Genomic DNA, 24,003 nt, shown 5'->3' on the forward strand with positions numbered 1-24,003 from the left:
CAATGACACAGGGACTGGTAAGGACTAGTTTTTTTTTAAAGACATGTCACTGCCTGATTCATGTGATATATACGTAACATCAAGCCTGACTTGCTGACATAGCAAGAAAGATAGCAGAAGAGGGAGAGAGCAGAGGAGAGGAAGCATGGCAGGCGATAGGGTCACACAGTAAATAACACACCACCAATGTAAATGTTTGGTGATAGAATTGTAAATTATTGCATGCAATACCACATCATGTATGTGTGCATGTTCACTTCTCCTATAGTGTTACCAGGCTAAATGCTCAGCATGAGGTGGAAGAAGAGAAAGAAGAAAGGGAGATGGTAAATGGTAGATGGATGATGTGTAAAGCATCTAGTAGAGACACCCCGTTTCCTTTCATACTGAACCTTGTCCCATGAGGAGAATCCCACTACATTACCTTCCTCACTTGTACACACACATAAACACAGAGAGGATCCAAAAAAAAACATGCACTTGATCAACTATAAACCCAGATGTACACATAGAGAGTATTCTCCTTGGCAATCAGTCTGCCAGACAGACACACTGTAGAAAGATAGACATGCCTATTTATACATGAATACAGTCAAAAACAAACAGTTCAGGCCTGATCTCACACTGAGGCGAGCCTGTGAGCACTTAACAAGAACTCAGCTTGGCATCTTGCACAGAAACACTTTCACTTCCATTTCAGCCATTTCTGTCTTGCCAATTCCACCAAAGCTGTGATTTCCAAGAAGTTATGTGAAACTGGCAAAGATTTACTGGAACTGTGGTGATTTAACAAGCTGCAACATGGATTAATTGTGCCTGAACTTGTTCAAAAACTTCAGATAGTTAAGAGATTGACTGGTAAACTTATTTGCTGTAATTTAAAAATATATATATATGGTAAGGAAACTACAGCTGATAGCCTCTCGCTTTGTACATTTTGCATGTTAAAAGAGCAAATTCTGCCTTCCATTACCTTCATTTTTTAGAGAAAACTGGGGCTTTTTGAACGAGGGCTTTATCACAGACAGTGAATGCATTTCTCTCTTCTTGTACTGGCTAATATCTTGTGATCTGATCCTCATGGCATGACAAATTCAACATAATAAACGTTTCCCCAGCAGCAACTTATAGCTGCAACCACATACAGTATGTCGATTCCATACTAATCACGTGGGCTCTAAATTGGAATTTGTTGGAGTAGTATGGTTCTGATCACAGTTGACTTGAATTATTTGAATTACTCTCCAACATCTGTTACTTCGATTGAACCGTTCTGCACAGGTGATTGAAATCATCATAAGAAACACGCACATTGTGTTAAATGTTTGCAAGTGCTGGATAACACAACAAGGCCGTTACACTGCCTTCCCTGAGGTAAGTGGGAGGGTGCGATCATACCTTGACATTTAATTGAGCTGTGAAGATGTTACAAATCTGTAAACTGACTAAGTGGTCAGTTAGAAGTGATATTTTAATATGGTTTTATTTTACAATATATGCATGAAAAAAGAAACACATCAACATTAAAAAAGCAAAGCCAGAGTGGGAGGGCAGGGCTTGTTTTCTGGGCTCAGACTTGTTTGCGTGTGTGTGTGTGTGTGTGTGTGTGTGTGTGTGTGTGTGTGTGTGTGTGTGTTATCCTCGCCAGAAAAAACTGCTGGCGGTAACAGTAGTTCTAGTGGATGTCGGTTTGGATTGAAGGCTAAACGTCTGCAGTACACAGTGATTTATAACAGACAGACAGGCAAACAGGGACAGAGCGAGGGATGGCGGGTCGGAAGGGTGACGAGGATACAGACAGATGAGGGCAGAGAGAGCGAGGCAGGGAAAAGAGATGAATGGACGACTTAGTGTGGGATTAGAGCTGACACTTGAACATCGTGGCAAAAAAAAAAAAAGGAAAAGAAGGGAAGAAATTATCGGGGCAACTATATGACGACGGAGACAGAAACAAGGAAAATTAGTTAAATAAGAAAGAAGGCAAAGAAAGGAAATGCCAGACAGAATAAAGTTAAGGAGTGCCAACGGATGGAATATAGTGAAGACGAAAGACTAAACAAAGAAAAGTGATAACAAAATGGTAACAAAGGACGCAGGAAGTGAAGATTAACTGGAAAGTTTCGACTGAAAAGAGCTCAGTTAGATTTGGTGTGGGTTAATGTGAAGCATGTTCTCATGCCCAGCCCCTCCTATAAGAACTCTTTGTTTAAATATAACAAGTGCCAACTCAGCATCAGTTTTGCATGTGTAGGTCTCCACAGTAAAGCCAGCATTAATAAAAATGCATCATCAGATTAGATTTTCAAAATAAAGCAACACAGATAACAAAAATGAGAAACAAATTGAGATTAGGACGTGTAACAATAAAGGTCACTAAGGCTGTCAAAATGTTTGATACTTTGATACTGTTAATATTGTAGCAAGTAGCAAATGTAAAAAAAAAAAATAAATACTGATCTTCAGACATATTTTAAACCCATGGCCACTTTCTAAGTTTTAAATGTGTTGCCAATGTATTTGTGCAATTTAGACAGGAGTGGGCAGGAGTTTGCTTTCATATTATGTAAATTAATAATCAGAAATTAACCATGGCCCAGGACCGCAGCCAAAAAGGACTTTCTGGCTTTTCATACAACCTCACCTGATTTCAACAGCATATTAGAAACAGAAAAGTATACAGGACAACTGCGTAAAAGATTTTAGACAAGTGACTACTGCGTCATGTTTTTGAAGCGTTAGGCCAATGACCTAGCGGTTGTACTTGACGAGTTGTTTAAATGCTGAAATTTGAGACAACACTGTTGGAAATATATACAAGATTTGCATGACGTATTTCATACAAATAGAGATAGAATGCCAAATTCTTAACATGTGAGTTGGCACTGTTTTAATCTCCTAAAAATCCAAACGCTCTGCTGTTGTTCAGGGTGCACACACTACAGCGAATGGTGGGTCTTCGCTTCAGGGTTTTGGCATTTCCATCATGGTGCATGCAGGATTGGTATTTTTGGTAACCCACCATGGGCTTGACTTCAAGGAAGTGTGAGGGGATGCTCAGCAGGGGGCGTGTCATGAACAATCAGGCAGCAGAGTGCAGTTCTTACTCTTTACAAGTGGGGCATAACAGTCGAGGTTTGGGCTATTTCTGTTCCTAGTCCTGTGTGATGCTTGTTTTACCAGGTATTGGGTAGATGATATTGTATACCACATGTATTTCTGAAGGAAAACAGCAGTATGTTAAATGTTTAGGTGGTATTATGGGCTAAATAACTTTTAATAAGAAAGACAGGTCCCTTTCTGTAAGAATAATGGTATTAAAACCACGGCATGTATAATATACACATGGTGGCTGTGTTAGAAAGTAAGATTCCTATAAAAACAGGATCAATTAGAATCTGGATGGTGGATTCTTTCTTCCTGTAGTAAAGCTTCTCCCATTACTCCTTACAGTGTCTGTTGTAATCGCCTTTTATTTATTGAAGCCCACCTGAAAAATCTTTTTCATAACTTAACTAGAGTAGCAGCAAAGATATACACATCATGTAGATTAATGGTTGTCACAACATGTACTTTTTATTTGACTTGGATATTTAAATCCATATATAATGACAGCTGTATTGTTTTGTCATGATGATGTTTGATATTTCCTGACAGCCTGTCCTAATATCAATGTAGTAACAACTGAAATAAAATCAGAGCCGCAGCCTTATTGTTTCTGAACAAAATGCACTGACCATCATTATCAAAGATGACACAGGAAGAAACAATTTGTCCCTTTGATTGGCTTTTTGTCTTACTGTTTCATGCTTTCTTTTCATCAGAGGTCTATGATAATGGGGATAAACTGGGTTAGAAAGCAGATTGCACAGGATCATGTTAATATGAACACCGTCATCATTTTCCCTTTTGGTTGACTACGTGTGATGAATACTCAAGGAAATCATGATGCCTTAAATCAAATGTTACAAGAATAGCCCATAAAAAACTGTAGCCTATTTCTCTGATTGGTTGACTGCCTATTCGACTGACACATTGGTCAAAGTGTTCACTGTAGAGTACAGCGAAAAAACACATTATTATTTCAGATAAATGTTTTTTAGAAAGTTAATAAGCTTAACAATATATAAAAAAAATTGAATTTGTGCTTAAGAGTTGGAAAATGATTGTACAACATTCAAACAGCTTTCCTCAGCTTGTGTAATTTATAGTAACAAGAGATTTCTCTTAACAGACTTAAATATTTGACATGCTTGGCGGCACACAATTCGAGGAAATTCTGCAAAACCCGACCGCTGTCAAACAACTGAAGTGCCTGAGGAGTGAGTTAAATTCTGAAATCAGTTTGATAAAATATTTTTTTTTTAGTTCACAGGAGTTCTGACTTTGCCCTCTCCCTTTCTTTAGTCCACCCATCAATCCATTTCAATCAGCTCCTGGTGATGCCTCCCTGTTTGGACACCAGTAAGAGGCAGACTGCCAACACAGTTAGAAAACATGTCTCTAACAGAACACCAAACATCTCTATCCCCGTGCAGTGACGTGCCTCGGCTACAATCGTGTCCATCCCCCAACAAACCAGTCCGTCTGATTCCGTTACAAAACCCCGATCCCCGCCCCATCATCACACCACAGAGTCACTGTCATTCTTTCAACGTCACACCTGACCGGCAGCCAGGTGTGGACAGACAAGTACAAAGGTAGACATGTTGGCATGTGGGTAGACATGCTGAAGGCGGTTCTACAGTCACAGTGTTACACATCTGTTGTGTCTTTTGCTAAATTTCTTTCCTCCTCCTGGGCTGCTTGCCTCTCAAAGTACAAATCTGATAAGAGAATCCCATGGGGACACACTCAGCCCGCCAAATGGATGACCTCATCCTGTCTGACTGGTTGGCTGACAAAGACACAAAAACAAACACACACACACACACACACACACACACACACACACACAGACTATACAAAGTGTTATATAATCCCACTAGGTGACAGAAGCGCTGTGCCTAATAACCCGTGCAGGCCACCAGGAGGGCACACAGACGAGACAAAAGCCATCGCCAATAACAGCGCCGCATGCCACCTTTAAAATGGCCTCTCGGATTTAGAGTGAAAGTAACAGGGAACAGCTGTGTTCTCCAAAAGGAAACATTCAAGTTCTCCTCGTACATTTCAATGTTTCTGTTGGATCTTGTTGGCCTCTGTCACATGAGTGAATACTTCTGTTCAGAGTTTCGATTTAGCCCCTTAAAATTGTAAAGAACTATGTGAGCTCCTATATCCCTCATAACCTGCAGGTGAGTGCGTTTACATGGACTTGGTTATCCAGGTTTTGATCAGGTTTTTTTTTAAATATCCCGATTTGTGTTTGTGCATGTAAACATCTTATCCAATATGGCCTAATCCATTTAAAAAAAAAAGAAATTTAAGATATATTTTTGGGCTTTTTGTGCCTTTATTGTAGAGACGGGACATCGAGTTGAGACGGAAATCAGGGAGAGAGAGAGAGAGAGAGAGAGAGAGAGAGAGAGAGAGAGTTGGGAATGACATGCGGGAAAAGAGCCACAGGTCAAAGTCAAACCTGGGCCGCCCACTTGGAGGACTACAGCCTCCATACATGGGGCGTGTGCAGTGCACTACCGGCGCCCCGCCCTTATCCAGATTTTGAGGATTCTGCACCAGAAGACGGGATACTGTGGCATGTATGCGCCTTACCCTGATTTCTCAAAGCGCCTGCACAAATGAAATGCAGTAATCATAAACCGGGATACTAGTGTTTATCATGATTACCGGGATATGGATTACCAGGTTTCTCACTGTGCATGTCCCAGATTTTATCAAAACTGGGATGAGGCTCGTAACGGTTCTACTCAAGTCTGTGTAAACGCACTCAGTGTTGTGTCTCAAGCCATGCTTTTAAAGTTCTTAGAATAGACATTCAAGCCCCTTGTCTGAAGACCATGAACGTCTGAATGTCAAAAAAAAAAAGGTTTTCTGAACAACATTCATGTGGATGTTTAGATATGTAAGAAGATGAGTGACAGTTCAACTCTTGCTTTAATATGGACATAAGAGAAGGACTGTTGATAGATGCACCCTTCAACATTAGGAAAGAAAATAACACATCAAGTGAATTTAGGTCAACACAACTGAAAAGGAACTTATAATGGAGGCTGGAGAGGAACAGATCTGTCCTTCCATACGAAGCATCCCCTATTACAGCTGCTCACTACTCAGTGACTTTATTGTGGTAATGCAAGCCAATCACGTCCTAGAGCCGTCTCAGCGAACATAACATTTTACTTTGGTTTACTGTCTGATGACAAGTGATGCAAGCTTCATCGAGACAGTCATTCTTGAAACCCCACTGAATAAGTCAGACAGCAGGCGGAACTAAAGATGTGACTTCCTGGTTTGTTCTGGGACTGATTCAGTGATGTCTTTCTGAACATGAAGAGTGATGGGCAGGCTACATTTGATTGTATCGTTCCCATTCTTGTCAAGTTTTTGAACTTACTATTCACAATGGTGTTTGCATTGTGTAAAGATTTACGATGGCTTAATACTGAATGATGATTTAATAAAATGAAATATAAAGATTCAATTCAATATCGGCCAATCAGATATCTGTAAAAAATCGAATATCACCCAACCCTTATGTTGATCCTTGATACATTTTATGCTTAATGGTATTTCAAATCTCTCTTGGTAGACATTTGTTGCAGAGTTTAAGTAACATTTCAGATTTATGTTTCATGTCATAATATGAGGGAGCCAACCCTGTTCAGTCATACAAAGTACTGGTCCACCTGTGATGTTTTGGTATATCTGCTTCATGTCTATCCAGTAGTTGTGATTGTTTCACTGTGGATGTTTGTGTGATTGAGGACTAGCGTTTCACCGAAGTAATTTGTCTTATTTTTTCACCTTCTTCCAATCTGACCTTTTACTGCAAAACACCAGCATGTGATGTGTTTAAGCAGTTAACTGCCAAGGTAAAAAAAAAAAAAATAGCTTCATATGTGCAATATGACTGGTTACTTGTGTTTCAGCTTGCTTTAATGTGTGTTATATAATCCATCTGATCTATACATACCCATGCATGTAGATTATTTATGAGCTGTGGTATTTCTGAAAACTGCCAGACAGCAAGTTGTCTAAAAAAAGGGAGTAATTCCTGTAGCCTGCATACAGAGGGAATACTAATTTTCTATATGCTAATTCTTCTCAGAGAGCAGGAAGAGAAAGGAGTGATGATCACAGGTGTGGAGAGGGGAAGAACGATCTCAGCAGGGGGTCTTGAAGACAGACAGCCTTTGGTCTATTTATAGCTCAATAGCATCTCCTTCTCAGCCCGTCACAACACCCCCATCCTCGCTAAGCATCCATTGTTCCCTCCGTAGCCCCTCTTCCCATTAGTCGCCAAAGCAACTGCCTCCTGTTGCCACGGCAACTGGCTCCTCATCAGTGTGCCGGTTCCAGTCACGTGGGGGGGTTGGGGGTGAAATGGTTTGGGGGGCTGTTCAGTGCTGGTGGTGGTGGTTGTGGGAGGGTGTGTGTGTGTGTGTGGGGGGGGGGTCATCGTCTGAAGAATGGAGAGCTGGTGGAGTAAGGCTGGATAGAAGCAGCGAAGGCTAACAGTATGTGTATGAGGAGGAGGGGGAGGTTATTAATATGCTACAAAAACCCCAGGGGGGGGTATTCCACTGTGCTAATCTATTCTGTCTCTTGCCACAGGTCAAAGAGTTTATTCCTGGCAGGAGTGTCTTCGTATTAATTACAGTTATCACGCGAGAAAGACGCTCCCTGAAAACCAGTCTAATGACAAAACGAGGGGTGATGTATCTACTTGGAGATTTGTACCTTAAGCTCAATATGATGAAGAAAGGAGTGCAGATGTTGAAAAGATGTCTGCTGTAATTGCCAGTTTTTAAGTCTATTTTCACAGTGTTGTATCAGGTGTGTCGATTTCCTAAAAGCCAATCGAAAACAAGGACTGCAAATTAGAAGTCAGTTGGCTAGAAGTCCTATATAAGTGCATCGGTTGCATCACTTTAATTAGATGTAACAATGCCTACATGTATTGTCATCCCTGACAATTTTATACTGTGCTGACCTTTTTTTTCTTTTTCTTTTTTTTACTTAAACCACAAATAAACACAAAAACAGCCCCGTGACTTCAAATTGTTAGTCCAAATATGGACGTGAGAACACTGAGAGTACAATTACTATTAATCTCAGTCTCTCTACAGATTAAAGTACAACAGTCTCCAGTTTGGCCATCAGTTCCTTAATGTGTTTTTTTATTGGCCTCGCTTGGCTTCCATTGTTCTGTAATGAAAAGGCGACATTTGTTCTAAATTGTGTCATAATAGAGGGGAGGGAGCGACTCATTCATCTTTATTAATTAATGACATGATAACCAGCAGCTCTGCTATTCCCTATGAAGCAGCTGCAACTGCCTGATCTAACTTCATTATTCATAATAGATGAATTTGGTGCCCGTGGCTTATTTAGACGCAGTGTTTCCACTCCACCCATTGGCGTCTCTGAATCTCCATTCAAAACACCAACCCAGACTCACAAAGGCAACTTTTACTGACACAAACATCCACGTGCTCCTCTTAGGATCCCTACTCAATATCTCAGAAGACATGCCGTCTGTCGTCTGTGATGGACAGCAAGACAGGAAGCTCTGCAGCTAAAACTAAAAGCCAACTGGATGAAGCTCCATGCAGAGAGAGACATAATTAAATGTACAGGATGAAGAATGACAGGGCAATGTCAAATGTGACAATCACATCAGCTTTCAAACTATTAGGTGCCAGTCTGTCACTTAATCCTGGATTTATTTATGAGACAATTTCCATAATATTATAAATCAACTTTTTGTTCTATTTAAATTCTGTCAGAGGGCAGTACAAATAAATGCAATGCTGGTAAAATAATAAATCTTATAGTAGGTATTATATTTTTATTTTTTGTGTGCATTTTTTACTAAGAATGTGGCTACTTTTAGGTGTTCAATCCTAAACCACAAACGAGGGCTGAAAAAGTAACTTGCACTAAGATTAAGTAAATAACAGTCCACGGATATATTCATAAAGATAACTTAAAAAAAAGGCAATTTAATGATCTAAAAATTAATTACCGGTATTTGGTAGAGTGTGAAATAAATGTATGTATTTGGTTTGTTTTGCTTTTATTTTTTCACATATTTTTTTCACTTTCCTGTTTGTTTTCAACGTTAAGCTATTTTTCGTTGATCAATTTGTCAATATGTTTACTCGGATTCATTTTTTAAAATGTATTGCTATTTAAAAAGTGAGTGTTTCTGTATTTTGTGTTTATACATACATTTCTGTTTCTTAATTTTTCATTTTTATTCTTCCCCCACGTATGTACCAAAACCTTTTTATACCTGTATTGTTGTTGTCTTTGTAGTTGTTATATTTAAAGGTCACATATTATGTAAAATACACTTCACCATGTTTCTCTAACACTAATATGTGTCTCTAGTCCGTCTACAAACCCCCCAATGATGAGAGAAGTCCATTCTCTCTGTCTTCTGCCTGCTCCACTTTTCAGAAAATGTGTGCTCAAACAGGCGAGATTTTCCCTTCATGACATCACAAAGGGCAGTAACCCCTCCCCCAGGTGGGTGACACTCCCACAGCTAGGAGTTTGTTCTGTCCTCTGAGTCTGTCTTCTCACCGTAAACAATAGGGCATGGAGCGATAAGCCCGAGACACCCAAGCCCTTCCAGAGAGGGGGCGTGGTCAGACACACCTCATTTGCATTTAACTGAAATACAGGGGTTTATAGGCATGATCAAATACATGATCAAATACATGATCAAATGGGATCTTTGATAAGAAACTTCAAAGACACATTTGTGAGGGGTTTTGAGACTTATTTAACTTGTCGAAAAGAGGATAACATGTGACATTTCCATGACGGACAACTCCCTGCAGATACTCTTGGAGCTGAATTTGAAATTCAACATGACCATTTTTTTTTTGCTTGTTTCAGAGCTTTATTTATGATATTATGCAAATATAAGAGTTCCTATTGTTGAATAACGTTTATTTCAGATCCTAGGAACATTTGAACTAATTTATGAGCTAAGATCTCAACTAAATGAAACAAAACAAAAAAGTGTCAGGGTTTTTTTTTTTTTGTGACTGAGTTTTTGCCATCCTGCATTTTCTGCTCTTATTTGTTGTGACTTTAAAAAGTAATTTCCCTGCTAATGAAACAAAGCTGCTCTATATTAAGCCCTCTGTGACATTTGAATTCCATTTCCAGTCTGGATTAGTCAGCTGTGTCACAGCAACACGCTCAGGTTAAGGAAGAAACACTGCAGCACCAGGCACTTTAGCATCTGACTCCATACTGGCTGCTGGAGGATTATTTTCATACCAGTGACGGCTCAGTCTCCGTCCCATCTGCTGTATTTCACCCTCTTTCTATCAAAATACAGCCTTCAGTTTTTAGCACACACTGTTCACAGCTCCTGAAATCCTTCACTACAATTTGCCACACACATTCCAGAGGTTGGAACTTTGCTTAGCTCAATGTAGAAAGTCAGACTGTTGCAATAAGTCAAACATTTATTTTGTTGCTATTCTCTCTCTCTCTCTCTCTCTCTCTCTCAGGCCCCTGCTCCCTGCTTGGTAAGGTTATCTCCATATTTCACTGGTACAGGAATGCACTGGTGCCAGCCTGAGCTGTTTACATGTTTTGCATAATTAAGATGCTGAAAAAGGAGGCTTTGCTGTTTTTGACTACCTCCCACTGAGTTTGTGCGGTGCAATCACTTACAAAAACACACTGCCACAAAAAAAAACATTGACAGTCCCATGCCTGCTCTGTTTTTCCACCTTTATTTTATTGTGTTGCTACCGATACTCCTAGAAAAGCTTCCACCCTGTTTGTTTTCCATTCTGAGCCTCAGACTTCAATCCTAACATAATGGATGAATTTTAGCAGCAACAATCTTTGCATCATTTTTCGTATTGGCAACAACAAACGGCAACAAGGCCCACAACTTAAAGGTCACACTTTCTCAAGCTCATGAACACTGGTAGAAAAATTCACAAACATTCCCCTCAAACCAAACTGATCTAAACCTTTTGTCTACAGACGGCGCTCTGTTTCAGGGAGCTTCCAGCGTTCACTGACGCTAGGTTACAAAAGTTAACTCCTGCGGTAATGTCCGTTAGGTGTATTTTAGATAGCTCCTAATATTTGCTTTAATTTAAGGAAATATCACCAAGAAAACATGAAAACAATGTAAATGAGTTGGGTCCTGGCATTAGCAGCACCTCTACGTGGAAACTGTTCCTTCGAAAAGACGAGTCATGTCCTGTGTCCACCTCGTGTTTTATCCGGGCAGAAAAGCGCTGGCTGTGCGCTCGGGAGTGTTTGCATGAAGTGTTTGTGTTCTGAGAAGAAAAGCGCTGCACGTCCGTCCTGTCTCTATGACAACAGTTTGTCGTCAACGGCCGCTGTATGACCGACACGGCTCCGTTACCTTTTACTGCATATTTTATATTAAAGATAGTTTTTACCGGATCAGACAGGGAGCGAGGAGGATGTGAGTACAAGATACGATCCGTAAAGAGGCTAAAACACAGGGAATATCATACATTTTGTATCATACAAAAGAGCGCCCGTGATGTCAACAGTGCCTTTTTTAAAAATTTGAAGATTTTCAAGTTGGGCACTCAGAGCGGCGCTTTTCATCCAGGCGGCCGCTTTCTGAACAACTGAAAAAAAGACACTGGCGCTGAGAAGAAAAACGCCAGGTGGACACGGGGCCTCAGACTAGCACCTCCTCTGCCATTGTTGTTGACAAAGCCTGATGTTGTACTGTATGTCCCACCCCTTCTTGATTCTCATTGGTCAGTGAGGGAGAAGTGACATTGACGAGCCTCAGCACTGTTCTAAAAGTTGAACTACATGTCTGTAGTGCTGTCTGTGGACCTGGGCCCTTATAGCCGATAGAGAAAGGATAAGGACAGATTTAAAAGTTATATAAAACAAATCACAAGTTTGATGATTCAGTTGTAAAAAAAAAAAATGTGTAGTAGCAGAATAGTTTAGGCTCAGTAAAAGGTCAATGGGTTGAAATTTATTTTAAGTTGCCTATTTAGAGTTTCAACAATGAGAAACATTACGTTATTGACCGTTTTCTGCAGAGCTCTTTCAAAGCTTTTCGTTTTGGATTAAGCTTCAAGGATGAATCAATTATGAATGAAGATAACTCGTTTGTAACTTGACCCGATTTGAAAAACAGCTGGCAACATGCAACAGAGGTCAGGTTCACGCACTGAATCATCCCTTGTCACAGTCGGCTACTCTCCATCTTCCCCGTCTTTTTACACATTGAACAGTGCTTCGCTATGGTAGTGATAGAAACATATTTACCGGTACACTGGGCCAATTCAAGATGGTAAATGGTAAATGGACTTGATCTTATATAGCGCTTTTCTAGTCTTCTGACTACTCAAAGCGCTTTTACACCGCATGTCACACCTACACATTCACACACTGATGGTTGGTATCACCCATCAGAAGTAACTAATCCCATTTATACACCACCACCGAAGCAGCGGGAGCAACTCGGGGTTAAGTGTCTTGCCCAAGGACACATCGGACATGTTGCCCAGCTGGGGATCAAAACCCACGACCTTTGGTTGAGAATAGAGACTCTACCAACTGAGCCACAGCCGCCACAAAACATCTACATGGATTATTCTTTCTCTTACTGTAGCAGGTCAGACCACTATACATGTTCCAAGTGAAAGTCAATGGTTGCTAATTATTTTGGCTAACACAGCAACAGGATATCAGGAAGAATATTGATCTGATAATCGTTAATTCTGGGCCGCCGGTAGCTTGGCAGTTAGTGCGGTCCTCAGGAGCATGCAGCCCGGTTTTGGTCCGACCTGTGGCTCCTTTCCCGCATGTCATTCCCCGCTTTCTCTCTCTTCCCTGTTTCTGGCTCTATCTCTGTCCTATCTCTAGGATAAAGGCATAGAGTTAAACACTTTTTCTGTCCTTTTAAAAGTTTTGTGTGTGGCACACAAACTGAACCATCAGCTAGTGTGTTGTCAGTGTAGTGACTCATTAACTCCAGCATCTGTTGCTGTTCCTAGGGCAACATTAACCAATCCTTAGTCTCTATGGCAACTTCCCCTCCATGTGCTTTTCCCCTCCTCAAAAGCATTTCACATTTTTGTCTACCTCAAGAAAACAGAGTGCAAAACTACCTTCAACTGTAACCTCTAGTCCGACCGAACCAAAATACAGGAACTCTGTTGACAGTTCCATCATCAAGACATTCAATGTCAATTTTCTACAGTTGTGTTTTTCCTTCCAATCAGAGCTGTTTTCAGACACACTTTGATCAAACAGATTTGAACTGCTTCTTGTTGCTGAGGCGTAAAGGGCAAGCTGTGCTACGTGCTTGTCTGCCTCTCTAAGAATCTGTCTGAGAGTCTTGCAGTAAAAGCTTCTGCCGGGGTGCTAATGCTGAATCACTGGAAGAATTCAGTCAGGGAAAGAAAATGATTGAGCACATTTCACAAGAAATTGTTTTCCTGCATTTGGATGCATTCACTCAAACAGATCAAGACAGAAATCTCTGCAGGCAGGTTATAAGTTAAATAGAGTGTTAACAGTAACATGGTAAAATACTTTAAAATAACTATAACTATAAAATATCATGTAGCATTTAGGTTATTAAGTAACATCCCACATTTACAGCCTAGCGAACATGTAAGTACTAATGCCCATTTTCATTTGAATTGTTGGTTACAAAGTCATTGCTTGTGTTTCTCTTACATATTTAAATGACAATCTAAAGCACTTCAAGTGAACCTTAAAGTATGTTTGTGTCTATATTGTAGATCACTGCAGGTGGAAACAGGTCCCCGCTAAAGAAATGCCTTATGTCTTTCTCTTTATATATTCATATATATCATTATCTCTTCCATTCATGTCTATCTGTTGTTTTTTGTGTGCCCCTCTCTCTTTACGACATTTAAACCACCATTGCTCTCGTTTTATCTGTGGGCTAGCTTGTCATTTTTCGTTGTTGTTGCTTCTGTTCTGTCAGTCCCATGGATATGCAGACACTCCTCTGCCATAGATCTCTGTCTGTTTCATGTCATTCTGTTTCTGAAACGCTCCACAACTGTCTTAAGACAGCGAAAGCTGAATCTGGGAAACACACTCTTTTGAGTGCACTGACATGGTGTGGCTGTGGTTCAGTGGTAAGAGTCGGTCGTCTCTAAACCGAAAGGTCGAGGGTTCGATCCCCAGCTCCTGCAGCTACATGTCGATGTGTCAGGACACTGAAGCCAAAGTGTGAATGTGTAAGAATGGGATATGGGAATACTGATGGATACTTAGTTACCTCTGCTATCAGTGTGTAAATGTGTATGAATGTGCAGATATGAACTGCGGTGTAAAAGCGCTTTCCTAGTCTTCTGACAACTCAAAGCGTTATACAAGCTCAAGTCCATTTACCAAACAAAACTCTCAAATAGCAAATAGACTTTCAGCTAACTGGCAATTCCTGAAGAAGCCAAAAGCCAAAAGTCAAGTTTGGAAACAGTGTAAAGGTTTGATCATTATTACATTAGATGTTGTAGAGGTAACCTGGAAATGTCCTCAGTCCAAAGAACCAAGATAAAGTACCAATCTCATACTTTGGGATTATCTCTTAGGAACACACTCTACTGTACCTGCTCACAAAGAAAAACTCTGAGCATAAAGTTGCTCTGCTATGTCGGAAATCTGGTCAACCTTCTATTTTTTTTTTTTTTTTACTCTGGTAAAGTTTTACTAGAGCTCGAAAGAGATTAACTGAATATTATGTATAGACTTCACCATGGACCTATGACATTACAAACACATGAAGGTTACTTTCTGCAATAAGCTTCAGCACCATGGACAGAGAAGCTATTTTCCCCCTGACAACAACAAAAAAACTCCTAAAAATTGATATGAAATTACAAATGTAAGTTTTATAATGATGGGGTATAGTAGGTCTCCAACCTTTCTTCATCTGAGAGCTACTTTGAAAAAATGAAAATGGCCAAGAGCTACTTGCATCAAATCGCTTGCATTTATTTACACAGCCCACATCAGCTGAATGAAGCTACTGTTTGTACAAATGTGAAATTGAAATAAGCCAATGCTAATCAATAATCTTAAATTCACATCAAGGTCCAAGAAAACATCACTACTTCACACTTGTTTTTACGGGTCAAATATATGGATAGTGGGAAGAGGTGCATTTCCGAGCTACCTGTTGGAGACCCCTGGTATAGAGTATAGTGCACAGTATATTGTATATGGATGCAATGGGTTATCTTTGCCTGGGCTTAAAACTAGTTAGTTTGACCAAAGAACAGACTAACAGAAACATGTACAAGCGAAGTTAGCATAAATAAATAAATATTGGAAAAAGGAAGCACTCTTGGGTTGTTCCAAAGTGAACAATTCATAGTTCACAAATACATCATTCTGGTTTATGCTTAATAAATTAAGTGGGGAAGAATGACTGTTCCTTTTTTTGTATTCTTACATCCAACAACCCACATTTTACTGTTTCATTAAAAGTTGGTTTAGAGCCAAATCTCTTTGTGACTTAGTACTGCAAACAGTCAGTGAGCATACAGTAATGAAAAGAATATCTCATATAAGCAACATGAATAGAGGTCCTGTGCTGCACATTTGGAAACAAACTCCCTAAAATGTCCACTAAGTGAGCTGATACGACTGACTTTTTAAAATGTCAACAAAGAATGTTTAATTAAATCTTCACGGCCCAGCCTGCTGGCCTGGAGCCCAATGCTGCTGAGCCACGGCACGTATTGTAAAATAACAACACAGACTGACTCACGCTGTTGCCCTACTGTTAGCTTTCAATGTTACTTTGTTTTCTATAAGAATCGTGCCAATGAGGCCGAAGTCTCAGCACCTCCCACCAAAAGCCATCAAAAGGCATTAACTCAACCCTGTTCAGTGTTGGCGCCATACTGTACGAATGTCCCTTCTGGGTTAACATCCAACAGTCTTTGCCCCCAATGAAAAGAGCCTAAACAACAGTGAAAAGCACCATGTGGTAAAAATAGACCATGCAAACCATTAGTCATCTTGCTTATGCTAGTGATGTGCATGATTACTCGACGTAACAATTAAACATTACCATCTTTGCTGGTCGACCTTGGAAATACTAGTCAGTTAAAAAAATGTATTATTAGTGCGCGCGCCCCGTATATGAAGGCTATAGACCTCCAAGCGGACGGCCCATGTCATTCCCCTCTCTCTCTCTCTCCTTGATTTCCAACTCTGTCTTATCTCTCAAATAAAGACACAAAAAGCCCAAAAATAAATCCCAAATTAAAAAAAATATATATATATATTATTGCCAGACCACATTGCTGCTTAAAATTTGCCCCCAAGCTGTAACACAGTCACTGGCCGGGTCTGTAGCTCCAGTTAAGGAGATTCGCTTTACTCGCGCTACTGCATCTTGTAGGAGCAGCGCAGATAAACTGGCATATTGCCACTCGACCAGAGCAATGCATCACCACCACAACCAGCACAGGCGTGTGAACGTTAACATGCAACGTTGACTGAAAGCTGGTGGTGCTAGCATTGCTAACATCAGCCACGCTCAGCAAACCAATTTGACATTGTCTACCCTGAGAGTAATGCATGGCACAAAATGCCACACGTTTGTAGCTGCATTTACAATAGCAGGCGATTTAGTTATTGAAGAGTGTAATGAAGGGTTGGAAATAGCTATTTTAAAAGGCATGGTTTTGGACATTGTTTAGCTGTGTACAATAAACTGTGTTACATTTTTTTTTTTCCCACCAAAGATATGATTATAATGCAGATGAGAGTAGTGAGATTGAATCAACACAACAAAGTACTCATCCAGGCTCAATACCAAAACACAAAGCTGAAAAACGCTAAAATGCTCTGTAAAGCTAAGAGGCCAAAAGAGGGTGTGGCGATTATCTCCTGTGTTTTAAATCCAAGAAGTGCCCCCTTAACACAAAACATGGGCATTGATCAACTGCTCATTAAAAAAAAAAAATCGTCCACCTTTAGTCCATGTAGTGCAATTTCAGCTGACAAAACCACTAAACCATCTTTGACTGGAGGTTAAAGTCTATAAACATTGTCCCTTCAATATGAATGTGTACGTTTATGTGTATCTCCAGTTGTGGGTAATGTATGCACGCGTATACTGTATGCAGTAAGAGGAAAACACTGTGTTCCCAGGGCTGTCTATTAATAGCTTCAATGGCATACTTAAGCTTGAACGTCGTCTTTAATACAGCGTGATGCACATGGACTATATTGAGGTCTAATTTAGAGAAAAAAAAGCAGGTTATGCTCTGGTAGTTGATGGCAGCCTGGAATTGACAAGTTACCATGCTGACCTGAATAATGTCTTGTCCAGAGCTCAGGAGTAGGTAAAGCCACTCAGAGGAGCTTGCTTTTATTGCCATTTTATTGAAAGCTTGTGATTGTTTTCCAGAATTCATTTAACAATCACCCTCTCATTTATATATGGTCGCTTCTTGTAATTATAGGATTGCAACCATCATAATGCCATGACCAAGGGGCCAGACGGTAGCCAAAAATCAAAATCAATCAAAAAACAAAAAATCAAATGGGCCACATCACGGTTGATACCTCCACTTCTAATATATAGTTTATGATTTTTTCTTAATAATTTGAAACACCACCATTGAGTATGTATATCCCGTCCTCCACCTCTATTCCTCCTCTCCCTCTCAGTTTTACTTGTTAGATAGTTTTGTGACAGAAGGATTCATAAATTCTCCCTATGTCTCCTCTCAGAATTCATATTCCCTCATAATCCCACAAGTCTTCAACAGCAATCCCTCCTCGCCCTCTTTGTCTCTGCATCTCTATGTAGCAAATGAACACTATTTTTAATATTTTTGTACATCCCTCAGATTTTCTAAAAGGATTTGAAAGTCTCTTTTGTTTCTTATTTAAAATTTTAGGCAGTTTTTTTTGTCTACCTCCCTTTCCCTCACTGTAGTCCTACATCGATGCTGTTCTAGCTCATCATTGTACTCCACATGCCTTCTTGTCTTTTCTAAAAGGCTTAAATACCACTCTGGGTGACAAAGACCCACCCCTGGCACCGACAAAAGATCTTATTACACAGAGGGGAGACTGAGCCAGCTGTGTTCAGCACCCCGTCTTCCCTTTTCTCTCCCATATCAACACACATTTTTACAGACACACAAAAATACACAATAATCAAAGTGTGAACATAATGTTTGTCAAATCGAATGAATGACCGTTACTGTTGTTATTTCTTGCATCCCAAGGGTTTTCTCTGACAGCAGAAACACAAATATATGGATTATGCCCACAGTCCACACACACATCAGTAAAAGGTATGAACACTCAAACAAGAAATTAACATGAAGTGTATAACAACAAGATTGAGATTCAACTAAAAGAGCCTGAATCCAGCAGCCTTTTCAGAAGTTCTACAATATCCATGTAATATGGAAGTGGCAGAAAGACTACTATAAGCTGTTTGGTTTTTGCAGAACGATGGGAGGCATTGATCAAAGCTGCTTAATAGCAAGGTTCAACCCTCTGCTGTTACTGTGGAGAGCCGAAGGCTGGCTCAGTCCAAGGGGAGGCAGAGACGGGAAGTGTTGAAAGGAAAGACAAGGAAATGAATCCTCTGGAACTCTTCCTATAAATCACACCAACACGTACAAAACACTTCAGCTCCTCTAAACATTATCAAAAACTAAAAAAACATTCACATTATTGGAAAAGCCAAAACTACTTCAATACACATCTAGGTATATCGCCCCATGAAAGCATCAACATACACAGTCATTCATAAAGCTGACGTCCATACATCCACTCGGAAAGCAAAAAAGCACAAGTGTCAGCCAATTCTATTTTTAGCTTCATTGGCTGGTGTACAGATTATAACTTTCGAGAAAAAAAGGTGTTCTTCATACTCCTCGCTGACTCGGCTACATTTAAATTCCTAACTGATTTTAAAATTAGGTTGCATCAAGGTTATCTGGATCAACGTTATAGGTATATGTTAGAATCCCAGGAGGCCTTGTCCCGGCAGCAGAAGCCAGGCTCCTGAGTAGACGGAGTTCCCCCAACACAATGCGGAAAAAGGCTGAAGGCTGCCTGTCGTTTTGACGGATTAGAATCACCGGGTGTCCAGCGCTCCTTTTTTGCTTAAGCACAGTAGGGAAGGTCTTTGCTATGTGAGTGCGCTCTAAAAATTCGGCAATGTGTCATTATCATTAAAATAGAAGAAATTAAAAAGATGGATCGTTATAGATTATGACAGAAATTGTACTACCCTGTCCGTCAAAATGACAGACAACAAGAAAGTCTAGCGCAACCTCTGCTCTGGATGCAAAATGCTTTGGGTGAAGTGGTCAACTCCGTTCATCACTTAGAACTGGAGGTAAGTTTTTGAAAGCCAGTTTTGACATCTCTCAAAAAGTAGTATGCAAGACCACGTTTACCTCAAGGAACAAAGCCAGGGATCTCCCCTTACTTGTAGATTTGACTGAGTGGCTATTATCGTCCAACTCAGAAAGTACCAACACTATCATCCAGAGCTCAGAACCCAAATATCAAATGTGTATAACAATTATCGGAACATCCCCAACAACTCTGTAAGAGATCAGATGAATAAAAACAGATTTTATAACCTCTTACATTACAGAATAATCTGGGCCAAACATCTGTACTTCTTAAAGTCCACTGACAGAATCCTCCTCTTATTGTTATGAAGGGTTAATTGGACATAAATCGTCTGTACTCTGCATTATTTAGTTACACATTTATCCTACCTTAAAAGTGGCTGAAACATCCATCTACCCAGCATATCTCCCTAGGAACACCATGCTATACCCTGGACATGTAGGATTTTTAGTTCATTATGTTCTGAGTTAACCAATCCTGTAGAATCCTTGTCATATTCCTCCAAAACACTTTTTTTTAAATTCAGATTCTTCCCCAAGGTCATTCACGATGTCTGTGCTCCTATCTCATCCTCGACAAGTGAGTACCGCATCAACAAAGCAACCAGGAGCTTGCCTGCTCTTACGGATATCGAAAGTTATGGCCTATTGAAGCCAACAAAAAAAGAAAACAAGGACTGTGTTTGCTGTCCATCACTGTGCAAACTTCACAGTGATGTCTCACTAATGATGAAAGAAAAAACACAACAAAGAAAATTAAAGAAGAGGGATTAAATTACGACTCACCTGTTGAGAAGCAGCGCAGTCAGCAATCATCACAGAGCATAGAAAGTAAAACAGAAAGAAAAAACAAAATTACCAATTGATAATTAAGTTTAGTAGGTTGAGTGTTAGAAAACACAATAGGAAAAATGGTTATCCAACAAAGGAGGGAAGTAAATAGGAAACCCTTTTTTTGTATGGGGGGGGGGGGGGGTGGTGGTGGTGGTGGTGGTGGTACAGACATTTGCAAGAATTTGTAGACACACATGCGATTTAGGAAAATCGAGTTAATATAGAGTTAATTGGAAACAGTACAGAAGAATGACACCTCACTCCTGGAGAGGAAACAGAGTGAAAAGAGTGTTAACACACCTGACAAAAGAGAGAAAGTGAAAGTTGGTTTTGATTTGGTGAAGGTGTCTAATGTTGTCTCTAAAGAAAAAGACTGATTGGTTAGTAATAGCACACCCATCAACAGCAACCCTGTTAATTATGAGAACGTCCCAACAGTGCATCACTGGTAATGAAGACAGTAAGAGATTAAAGTCAAGCCAATCCACAGCCTCAGCTGATCAACACTTGAGTCCATGCGTTAGTCACTCACAAGTAGTCCGGATTGGATCAGCCAGAAAACAGGTCTTTTGACAAATGTTTCCATGCAGGGACAATACAAACGGGTCTATCTATCTGTCATCTATGTATTTGTCTACTCTACTTCTACTTTGTCCAGCAGTTACTACAACCAACCTTCCATGAAAGGGTCAACTGGAGGGACCACGGCTGGTTCGTCCATGGAATCAGCAAAACTTGGAAAGAAGGGTTTAGCTGCAGGGTTGAGGCCAGAGGGTAGGACTCCCAGGGCGTTTGCAGCTGGAGGGGAAGAGGGACTGATGAGTGGGGATGCTGGTGAAGGGAACTTCTTAGCTCCTGGGGAGGTGGGACTCTTCAAAGAGGAGGAGGAGGATGAGGAACGAGACTTCTTGGATTGTTTCTGGGAAGATTTCCCATCCTTCTGCTCTTTGGCTTTGGACTCTTGCGCTGTGGTCTTAGGCGAGCGGAGAGGCGCTGGGCTTGGGGTGTCAAAGGAAAGCCCCAAGGTAACAGGATCACTTGAAGTGTTGACCTCACTGAAGTCAAATAGCTCGCTGTCCCTGCTCATGGAGGAGTTGTTCAGGACCCAAGAAGAATCTGATGGTGAGAGAGGAGGGGCCGAGGCTAACACCTCACCTTTTGGGGAAAAACCTGGGCTTGGTTGGGATGCCGGGCTGAAAGCTGAGGTGTCTCCCTCTGGTAGCCCTTGCACACAAGACTCTTGGAGGAAACTGGTAGTGTCAAATATCCCACTGTCAACAACGTCACCGGCCATTGTGTCAATCTCTTGAGAGAAAGTTGGCAAAATGGCCTGGCTGCTGTTACCCAAGCTGGCATTTTCAGTATCCATTAGGAGGTTGAATGGATCATCTGGGTGGGGAGCCATGGGGAGGGAGCCAAGTGTTACACTGTCAGTTGTGGTAGACGGCATCGCGAACGGAGGCGCTGTGGCTTTCAGCTCGCTGTTCAGGACCAATGGGTTGATGGTAGAAGCAGTTGAAGAGAAAAGGTCATGGGACAGAGGAGAAGGGACTAGGCCTTCTTCTGGGAAAACCTCCTTTTTCCAGGCGCTGGAGCTGTTATCCATGTCTGTGAATGAGGACTCCAACTGAACAGCACTTCCTAAATCCATCATATCGTCTTCTGTGATTTGAGAGGCTGCTGATGCAGGGACAAACGGTTCCGCCATCACTCCCCACTCCTGCGGAATCTTCTTCCTGCTCTTACCCTTCTTCCCCCTCCCTCCACTCTTCCCAAGCTGCTCCTCCCATCCAGCCTCTCCTTTATCTCTCCTCGGGCCTATCCTGCTGTAGAACTCCTCTGTGTTTTCTCCAGTTGCTTGCACCTCAAGGTGACCTTTACTCTCTAGGTGCTCATAAGATCCCTCATCTTTCTGTCGCCTTTTTTTCTTCTTCTTGTTCTGCTTTCGGTCGGAGCCCTCTCCCTCTTTTTCGTCCCCTCCGGCATAGGCTGTGCTCTCTCGCGTAGGCCAACTGTCAGGTGGGTCATCAGGGCTGACTGCTAGCTGGCTGGCATGGCGACTGATCACCGTGGTAACGCTTGGAGTGAAAGGGAGGTCTGTCGACAGACAGTCAGCCTGGTCTTGCCAGCAGTCGCCTAATGCACCTTATTATGGGTGAAGAGGGGGAAAGTTTTAAGTTGGGGGAGATGATTATGTGCATATGAACTGGTTCCTTAAGTCAAGTGCAAACAGAAAATAAACAAATATTATTCAAAAGAATATATATAAACCGGAAGTTCATAAAGCTGAATTCATCAAACTATTCAATTAAATTGTTTGATAGAGTTTCAGGGTGAAAAGTCAAAGCAGTAGAGAAGCAATTGAAGAAATTAAATAAGATGTGGGTTGGAATGCATGAAACCTTAATCACAATACCTTGGGACTTATTTGGGAACAGTGGGACTTATTTTTCTCTTTCAATGATGTGTCATCCTTTTTTTTTTTTTTAATTTAATGTTAACACTGACAGTAACAATTGATCCCAAGTTGCATTATTGCTTCTGAGTAATTATTGCTTGATGGAATGTGAATCAAACACATAAAGCACATAGAAACAATCTGGAGGATGGTAGTGAATGAAATGATGTAGAGGTGTGGTGCTTTTGAGGTTGCTGAGTCACTGCAGCCTCACTAAGATTCATTCTTAGCCTGAAACTATCAGACTGCACAAAAGCTCTTTAAAAAAAAAGGGGGGGGTAAGAGTAAGGAGTGTGTGAGTTTACATTTGTCTGCAGACTAAAAATAAGGTCACGCAGTGCATTTACAGTGTTCCACATGAGCACACAGAAACAAAAAGACTTCTTGATGGTTCCATAGAAAGGAGGTCAATTACAGGCAACCATGCTGTAACTAAAACGGCGTATCTTGGGATGTTGTATGACAAAGCCCAGGTAGATAAGAAGTAATGAGAACATAGAGGAAATGTCCACTGAGACAAGGTTGTTCTACTTTGGCCCAGTTTGTTTCTTGTTTTAAGCTATACACACTCACACACACATTCACAGAAAGAGAGCTGAAGTGGAGCAGCTTTCAGGCCCAGTACAATTACTCTCTAGTGTGTTGTACTTTATATTATCAAACCTGTGACAGATCAATGCTCTCTATATGTAAATTATATGTGGAAGGCAAAAAAAAGTAATCAACCAAATGGATCCGGATGACTTAAATGTAGTGTCCTGCCAACTCATTAGTCCAAAGACGCATTAAAAAACAGCCATCTTTACTTTCACTTTTAAAGGTACTTTATTGTGGAATCCAAAAGAGAATAATTTATTGCTTCTAAGCAATTTTTTAACAAATGACTCTACCTTCAGTTTGGAATATGCATGTCCTATACAAGGTGCAGTTTTAATGCAGAAAGAGGGGAAGATAAATACAATGTTTTAAAGAGTTAAAAGTCACATATTATACTCCCTTTCAACCAGTTTAAAGTCTCAGAGCTCCCCAAAACATGTCTGTGAAGTTTCTTTTAATAAATCCACTCTGATCCTGTATTTGATCATGCCTATGAACCCCTCTATTTCAGCCCTGCTCAGAACAGGCTGTTTCTGTGTCTGTACCTTTATATGCAAATGAGCTGTG

The 24,003-nt window shown here is 40.7% G+C and overlaps 1 protein-coding gene across 9 annotated transcripts in view; it reads right to left on the reverse strand.

The window, feature by feature from the left end:
• Window positions 1-24,003, reverse strand: part of LOC110002414 (microtubule-associated protein 4) — a 118,320-nt gene that overhangs the window by 29,111 nt on the left and 65,206 nt on the right. For 8 of the 9 annotated variants that reach the window (XM_065948654.1, XM_065948656.1, XM_065948660.1 and 5 more), the window contains one exon: window positions 21,057-22,526. The exons of the other annotated variant lie outside the window; for it this stretch is intronic. In XM_065948654.1, coding sequence (XP_065804726.1) covers window positions 21,057-22,526 — 1,470 coding nt within the window. The remainder of the gene's footprint in view (window positions 1-21,056; window positions 22,527-24,003) is intronic. 9 annotated transcript variants of the gene reach the window in all.

Source organism: Labrus bergylta, chromosome 20, assembly GCF_963930695.1.
Source record: "Labrus bergylta chromosome 20, fLabBer1.1, whole genome shotgun sequence".
Lineage (NCBI taxonomy): Eukaryota > Metazoa > Chordata > Actinopteri > Labriformes > Labridae > Labrus > Labrus bergylta.